The sequence below is a fragment of the Anopheles merus genome, unplaced genomic scaffold, assembly GCF_017562075.2.
Source record: "Anopheles merus strain MAF unplaced genomic scaffold, AmerM5.1 LNR4000186, whole genome shotgun sequence".
NCBI lineage: Eukaryota > Metazoa > Arthropoda > Insecta > Diptera > Culicidae > Anopheles > Anopheles merus.
In genome coordinates, this window is record NW_024427766.1 from 55,427 (window position 1) to 64,592 (window position 9,166).

The 9,166-nt window shown below is 41.8% G+C and overlaps 1 protein-coding gene across 1 annotated transcript; it reads right to left on the reverse strand.

Moving 5' to 3' along the window:
* Nucleotides 1-6,055: 6,055 nt before the first annotated feature.
* On the reverse strand, nt 6,056-8,804 carry LOC121601805 (maternal protein pumilio-like; the record flags this gene model as incomplete). The annotated part of the gene is made up of 3 exons (XM_041930602.1): nt 6,056-7,254; nt 7,378-7,546; nt 7,637-8,804. Coding segments are annotated over 3 exons (1,899 nt in total), but the record flags the coding sequence as incomplete, so codon positions are not given.
* Between the last annotated feature and the right edge of the window lie 362 nt (nt 8,805-9,166).

The window sequence follows — 9,166 nt, forward strand, 5'->3', positions numbered from 1 at the left end:
TCTTTACACACAAGAGCAAACCAGCCAACAAACGGAGTCTTAATGGTCGGGGGAAAGCGGCTTTACCACAGCGAGTTGGGATCACGTTTTTACACTGTTAAAAGTACAGAGATGAAAGCCCATCGAATTTTGGAAGTTTGCAAGACTCTGCGAAAGGAGACAATTTTGAATTCTTTCGCCTTTTCGGAGGACTTAAGACAGAGGAATTGTGAGACTGCTGATTTGTTTTTTGTTAAACCACTTTTTAAAGGAGAAAAAGGAAATTTGTCATAAAATGCATATGTTTTTCATTTTGCACATTCACTGCCAGTTTCGTTCCTCTTGTTTGTAGGAGAATCCGAATTTCTCACTTTTGTTATGTTACACACTTTCACTGTACATATCACACGATTTCCGAGGATGAAGGCAGGGCATATTGTAGAGGTAGAAGCGAAGCACTGTTTTAGGGGTGGTGATGTCTGTTTTGGGCACATAGAGATGTTTACAATCTCTTTTGGGCTGTGTGAGTGTGTGTGTGTGGTTTTTCCGCTTTCCCGCTACCTTTCGAGCCAGTCGTTGGGGCTTGTTGTTATTAGTGGAGATGATGATTTTTGTACAAATTTTCACAAAATGTCCCGCATTCTAGCTGGTGTGTGTGTGGGTTAGTGTTGTATTCGTTCGCTTCTTTTCTGGGCTTAGCTAAACAAAACAATCAAACGATGAAGTTATACAACAACTCAGTATCAGTGCATGCAGTTTTCCCGAATGGTCTATGAACAGTAACAGGCATCCTGAAGAGAATGAGAAAGATTAAGAGAGGAAGAGTGCGGTCTTCTTAACTTAGATTAATTTCCTTTCCTTGCTATCAAAGCCCAAACTCGTTAGATTACATTTGTCTTGGATTCGATTAATTTTACAGACATAAACAACAAACGAACACAGTTTTTTAGAGGTTCGTAAGAATAATTGTACAACGTAACAATTTTAAACCATAGTGTGGGCAAAATTGAAATTAAATGAAATGCATACTGAGAACCATATGTACTATCTTCTCCCGAGTGATTTGCTGGTCTAGATTACATTCTCTTCTCTCCAGGAGCCATAATTTTCCCCTATTTAGCTGAATTGTACAACAAAAATTACATATATTTTTACAAGGTGATTCTAAGCTTGTTAGACCATGCTTCCATTACTCACGTGTTCAGTATTTTTCTACCCTTTTTGACTACCTTGCTCACCTAACCCAAAACCCCGTCATTCCCGGTGTTAACAAGCTTTGCGCAATCGGTGTAATGTCGATAGCACACACACACACACACGTGGTGCAGAGCGAGCTTTGTTCTTTACATTCCTATGCCTTTCCCTTCACTCCTCCCATTTTACAATCCATTATAGAGAAAACAAATCTAACCTGAGAAGAACACTTGATAGCGGTTTTTTTTCGTTCCACATCCTCCTCCCCTTGGTTTGTGTTCTATTATTTGTACAGCACATTTTACACATCTTCTTTAAACTTTCCGGCGTGTGTGCGGTAAGAATGTATAAAAGTGATCTCAAGGGTCGTGGTGGTGGGGGTGGGTGGTGGTGGTGGTGGTGGTTTTGTAGTGATGGTAGTATGGCGATTTTCTACAAGGTTTTTCTTTTACACATTCCTAGTTTTGAGGAGTATGCGAGTGTCTTCCCTACTCTGTGGGGAAAGTTGTGTTTCTGTTCTCTATTCCATGTGACATGTGTTTGTAGTACAGTCCAGTTTTTGGAGGTGGTATTGCGTGTATTGTGGGTATTATTTCTTATCTCATGTAGTATGTATGTTCAGTCCAACGTCACACACAAAATGTACGCGCTTCTTCGCGCAGTGTGGATATTGTTGTATTTACATTGGCTTCTATTTTCGATTGATCGCTGTTGGGTTTTTCGTGTTAGAATGGTTCATGCTCTCTGTTTCTGCTTTTGCTGTCCTGATATTTGCATTGCTGAATCGATTTATGGTGTTTCGCCTATTTTTTACCACTATTTACTCTGCAGACATTGCGTACTTTCCTTGATAAATAAGTGCTCTTTTGGTGGTTTGTACAGAGAATTATACACACTTTTTAAACCGTTCCCATCAATTGGTCTTGAGAAGTTTTGGGTTGTCATTTTCGTGAGGTCTTTTCTATTATTCTACTCAACCTGGATACTGTAGCTTTAGTTTCACTGTTTTCTCTTTTCCACCTAGACACTTTTGCATAAAGGTCAAGAACTCACACACGCACACACACGCGTACACACCTTATAAATATCGTTCCTACGCTTCTCTGTAACGCAAGTTGGATGCATTTTGTAATATTTACGAAGGATTTCTACAACTGGTTTTTCTTTTTTTTTGTATCTAAGAATTCTAATGTACAATCAAACACTATTCAAAATGCTTCTCCTTAACGCACACCCATACACGCGCGCTTTGTCAATCTCATCTATTGAACTGCTGGCAAATTGGTTAAATTTTAAGAATTTACGCCTCGACCACATATACTCCCGATACTGACGGTCTTCATACGCGAGATCTATTTTACTTTGTAATGGTTGTGTGGTGATTTTGATTCGGCTTGATGCTGCTGATTCATCATGATTTGCATACGGGCCATTTGAGTTTGTTCGTATGTTTTCGTACGATGGTGTGAGTTTGCTAATTGCCGCACTTTTACAAGAAATGTCTCTGTTGGGTTCTGAGTTTCTGGTAGGGTAGGTAGTATAAAATAACTATATAAATTTTGTACAGCGATATACAACTTGATCGTTTGCCATGTGCACACACACACACCAGTTTTTGTTTTTCAGATCGCCTGTTTCATGGTCACAAATGTTTACAACATTCGTTTCTCCGTACGGACTCGCTAAAATGGTTTAATCAACTCATAATGCTTGCATTGAACGTGTTTGTGTGTACAAAGAAAACGAAACAAATGGAAGGACATTTGTATATACCAACTTCGGTAGAGTTCGGTTTCAAACGTTTCAGTGAAGCATTTCTATGTCATCTTCGTAGCTCATTATCTGTTATCCCAATTTTTCTTTTTTTTTTTTTAAATATGATGATTTTCCATCGGTCAATCCAGGTGTTTAATGTTTTGTTACTTTTTTCCACTGTCCTGTGACAGGTTTTTAACCAGTTTTTTATATTAAAGTCTAGAAAATCGTTTCTAAGAAAGTCTATCCATTATGAGGAATATGTATATAGTCATGAGGCATTGCTACAAGCCCACAATAGTTATTTTCACTGTTCATAATTGATTTAACATAGCACAAATATTTTCTTTATATATTTATATATTTATAGATTCATTTTAAAGCAGCATCTAAAACCCATACAGTAAGGTGTTCCATCCCACCACTGCATGAATGTACAACTGCATGCTTAATAGCTCAACGGGTTGTGTTGCATATGTCCGCGATCCTGTTAGTATGAACGAACATAATTAGGGACAAAAAAAACTTTTTCTACTGTAATGGTATTTTTTCCGCTTAGCAAAACACGATTCATCTCTATGCTTTATGCTCCAATAACATTTTTGTATATTGAAAAATATAATTTAAGCATTACCAAGAAGGAACCAATTTTGCTCTGAATATGCAAAAAAGAAAATATTTTACTAAGTATTTCGTATAATTAATTTTAATACGCTTAAAAAGGACACTAAAATAACTTTATCTGTTAAGCTAATTCCAATTTAAAAATTGTTTAATGCAACTTTTGATGCAAAAAAAAAGTTAGCATATTTCATACAAAGGACAATCTAATTCACATTCATACAAAACCCACGGGCAGTTTTCAACAAATGCGAGGATGCCTAACATTTGCCACCACACACACGTAGAAGTTGTTACTTGTTCATTCGCTAAATTTGCGTTAAAATTCACGGTTCTTACGTAACTCCAGTCTTGGATGAGGCGCGCTCTTCGCCACCCTTTCTGTGCCAAAATAGCTAAGAAAATGCGCCTCAATTATCTTGTTCTCATCTCAGCGGGTCAGTTGCAATCGATCGTGTTAGTTTTCTGTACCATTATAGCGCTATATTCGTTTTTTAATTACGTACTATCACTACGGTGAGAGAACTAGGACTATACGCAAAGTGCTTAAAAATAGTACAGTTACTCCATTTATCAAACGTACGATTATGTTCTTTTATGTGGAAATTATCCATTCCGCTCACGGGGTTTGATAGGTATATTACTATTATGAACCAGAAAACTCCCTCCTTTTTCAAGCATGACGCCGGCAAGTTGACGAGGAAAAAAAGTATAAGAAATACTTCACATATTTAGTCATCTATTTGCTTGTTACTGCGGGTTGTTCGATTTTTTAATCAGATGCTTCACGTTTTCGTGAGAAAATTCTATTGTATTAAAATGGTCAAACTAGAGCGGAGCTTCTTATCGTTGTTAATTGATACAGTTCATGTAAGTTCGACTTTATAACTCTTAAATCTGACTAAACTCTACAAGTTTCGGAAACTGATGTAAGAAGAATAAATGAAATGAGTTTTTATCATCATCCTTAGTTGGTAAATGTATGTGGAAAATGTAACTGTAACGCTCTACTATTAGCTAGATGAAACGCTTGCCCAAAGCGGCACATCACCAGACCGCGCATTAGTACAAACTACGTTGGACTGGGATGGCAGTAAATGGTTTCCGTTATTATTTCTTTTTTCATTTGCTTACATAAAACTGTACTAGAGTAATCCTAAATTCACCGGTCGATGGATATTTTGCTTTAGCTCTTTAACAAATACGGTCAATTTTCATCCATCGTTATGCAGTCAGACATCCACCAAAATAGAGCACGCATACACTCCAGCGTTTGTCGAGGATAGTATGTCCAAACACGATTTATGTCATTGATAGTTGGTTTCAATTTGAAAAAAAAGTCACGTCGTAGCATTGCTATTTGTGTGGATGCTAACTTATTTTTTTAATATTTGTTCTCTTAATTTTTGTTTTCGAAAAAATGATCCCTATGCCAGCTTCTTCCTAGTAATAATTAAAAATAATTGATACTGCTCTTCCTTTTTACTATACGCTACAGCAGTTCATACACTACTTAATCCTCTCTTTCTCTCTCGGCGGTTGCTCTTGGATTTGTTCATTGTGACAAACATCATGCTTGCAATGCATGGCCATTATTGGCAACTACGACTTCGGCCGCCTCCTTCAATACAAGCCTAATCCCTTGTAGCAGCTGTAAGCTCTTCAGACTGTATAACGGCTTCATTGAATTCGAATTTCCTTCACTCCACGTTTATTTATGTTCCGTGATTATCGACACAGCAAAACACTTTCCACAACAAATAGTAAGCTCCATTGTTTACACTTTCACCTCGTCATTGAACAGATGTTGGTATCCAATTTGTCTCTACACTTTAAATGTGTTATTTAGCGAGTGTGCGCGTATTTAGGTTGCCATAAATATTACGTTTTACATGTATTCATATATGCTTAGTCTCTACAAACAAGTCGTGGCATTATACTGCACTGCATTTTACAGTTCCAGTTCTCTTGTTTTTTTTTTATGTTCTGTATGTAGTACCAATTTCAGTACTACTACGGTTTGTGGATACAATAAACTAAATCAAGAGCTGGAGCTGCATGTAAATGTAAATTGCAATCGGACGCCCATTTTCATGCTAATCATGAGCCGTAATTGTAATATACTTCAAAGGAGGGGTTCGTCGATTGGTTTCGCAATGCCATTTCATTTGCCTGTAGTATCAACGCTGATATTAACGCAACTATTGCAACGTACAATGAAACGAAGCTGATTAAAGTTGTATCGTGTGCTCGATCACGAAACGAAATGGATTATCTATGACCTGAAATTAGCCAGAGATTTCCTGCATCCTGCATATTTCATCTCGCCAAATGAAGTGCTATAAAGCACTTTTGCAAGTAATTGTTCTTTTCGCTAAATAATACACTACTTACACCAAGGCATCAATAAACAACTATGCACAAAGTTTCTCTTTTGTATGTGTAGCACTTCATTTCTTACACCAAATTCGTACACTGTTTAGTTGCAAGTGAACGAATGATTTTGTTTGCTACTGTTTTCGTTTCATTTCTAGAATTGAGATCTAACACCGTACGCGAGATAAAAATGTACACAAAACATATGTATATATATATATATGGAGGGGCCCACACAAAATACAGAAAACTTATACACGCGCTGCTTCTAGTAGCTTCACTTTATACGTTCGAAAGCGAATATAAATTTCTCATTCGTGATTACTCTTTCTATCGCTGACGATTCTCGCTTAGTATTTCACTGGCGCAACGTATTTGCGTTTTCAAGCTCGTAGTAGAAAAATATAATAACATAAAGTTAGATCCCTGGTCCAAACTCAGAAGATGCATTACGATGAGTCTTGTAAAAGGCTAAAGATGCGAGCAGTCACACACATTCTTACGTCCTAGGTTTAGGAAATGAGGGACAATGTTTGATGTGTACTTTTTTATAGCCGTATTCAGCAGTACGGTCCCCAATTATGTGTTCGTAGAAAAAACATACAGCGAGTCCCAAAATTGGCCTCTGTGGTGAAAACTGAGCTGTGTGTATGCGCATTTGCTCTGGGTTAATATTCGAAGATAGCGTACAGTATTTACACATTATCCAGTGGTCGTTGCGAGCCTTCCATTCGAATCCACAGGCGTTGCGGCGGGCTTCAACCTGCTTACATAACGCCATTGGTAGGCGGTCCAATTGGGCGCAGGCCAGCACTGGCACCGTTGCTGGTGCCGCCGCTAACGTTGGCGTTGCTGTTAGTCGTCACACCGTTCGATGGACCACCGGCACCATTGCTGGCCGAATTGCCAACTGTCGCAGTAGCTCCCGCGCCATTGGCGTTACCTCCTCCGTTGCTTACACCAGCCCCGTTCGAGGGGCCATTGGCAGTGAGTTCACCAGTGGTGCTATTTGCACTACCATTAGTCCCGTTGGTAGCAGGACCACCGGCTGCCGAGCCAGCCGTACCATTTGCGGCTGCACCGGTCGCAGAGGCAGCGGCCGCATTACCTGACCCACCGGCACCATTGCCTGCCAGTGAATTCGGTGTCTTTAACGTAAATTTGTCCAACTTGGCGATGATGTGCTTGCCGTACGTGTACTTCTTTAACGAGTTCATGTGCGGCCGAATCTTATGCAGCAGCACCTTTCGCTGCGTCGGCTCGGACACGTCAATCATCTTCTGTACCACGTAGTTCGCGTACTGATCCTTCATCATGACGTGAAGTCCGCTGGGATTAGGAAAAGAAAAAAGGGAAACGATGTGATATGTTTATATCAAGCCGAATATTTGACTCTCTGGGCATTGCCGCTCTAAGACAACGGCATTCTTTATCGCATGAAGGCATACTTACGAATCATTAAACGAACAAACTTCCTCGATAAGCAGCGCCCGTTCAGCACGTGTGGCATGTGTGACGCACTTTTCCACAACATTGGATGCAAATTTGTGCTGAGACAGAATCAACACCTTTCCACGCACACTGGCAATGAGTGCTGATTTATCCTCGGGTTTTCCATGTTCTGAAGTGAAAAACAAAGAAGAAAAACAGTCCTCACCATTACATTCCTGCTCATAAATGATGCATCGCGTTGGATAAACGATCCACCTACCCAGTACATGCTGGATGACGTAGTTTCCATACTGGTCCTGAATTAGGTGCTCGGTATTCGCGTGCAGCTCGGCCAGAATCGGAGCCGTCTGCTCGGGCGTGCAGTGCTCCAGTATCCGCTGAATCACTCGGCAACCGTACGGATGTGTACTGAGCGAGTACACCTGGTTGCGGAACGCGTCGATGATGAACTGCAACGCAACCGGATCGACGCATTCGATGCACTTCTGTACCACATGGTTGCCGTTCTGATCCTTAACGCACTTCAGCACGTGCCCGTCCAGCTCGCGCACAATCTCCTGCTGCTGCTCTGCCGGAATGCTTTCCAGTGCCTTCTGTATGACACGGCAGCCGTACATCTGCAACGCTAGCGGCAGTACGTGCCCCTTCACCTGCTGGGCAAGTGCCTGCTTTTGCTCCGGTGAGCCAAACTCGAAGAACTTCTGTATGACGTAGTTGCCGAACACGTCCGTCATCAGACTGTAGGCGGCGCCCAGTATTTCGTTGAACACGAGCTGCTTCTCGACGCTGATGGCGCGCTCCAGCTTCTGTTGAATGAAGCGCGATCCGTGCTGGTCCTGCGAAAACTCGACGATGTGATTCGTCAGGTCGCGCAGTTGCAGGTTCGGGTAGCGCTGGTTGCGGAAATCTTCGAGCAGGCGAGATCGGCCCGGCGGACGGTCGAGCCCTGGTGCCGCTCCAGGCACTGCTGGAGCGGGCGCAGGTGCGGTCGTTGGGCGTGCCACTGCACTAGACAGCCGCGACAGGATAGCCTGAGCGGCGCAGTTGTTCGAGCCAAACATGGCTGCGTTGCCGGTCGAGATTCCGGGCACGAGGCTCGGGTTCACCTGGCGGTACTTTGTCTCGGCACCGGGCGCGCGGCTCGTTACCAGCGTACCGAGTCCAGACACCGGCGGTGGCGTTAGCGACGGTCCCAGCGGGCTGGCTGAGGCAGCCGCTACCGTACCGAGACCGCTGTAGTTCCCAGCACCGACTGGCCACTTGCGAGCGGCAGCAGTAGCTGCGGCCGCGGCCGCATTCATAGCCATCGTGTTGGTCGAGGCACCCGAGGTGTAGTCCAGCGAGGGACTGAAGGCCGATGTATTGCGATCAAACGAATCCCGCCGTGTGGTCAGGGATGATGTGTTCAAGGCACCGAGTCCTGTTTTTCGCAACAAAAAAGGGTAAAAACGATCGAATAGAAATTAGTTATTGGTTTTATTATTGTTGAAAAGGTTGTTGAATAATTATTGTAATTAAAACGCATTTTTCTCATAACAAAAACAGAGCTATCACAAAGAAAATGATCCTTCTTTGTTGTTGTATCTGATGTTAACCTGTTTTACAAAAGCTATCTTAATTAGGCCTTCCGGCCGGCCGTCTATTGAAAAGGCTGAATTAATCAACGCACAACCATTCAAATCAATGAATGACGGAAACAACCCACCTTCGTTGTCGATATGGAACATTTACTTTTCGTGGAAAGCTCTAGCCTATAAGACTAAGGCTTCCTTTTCTAACCGAAACAGAT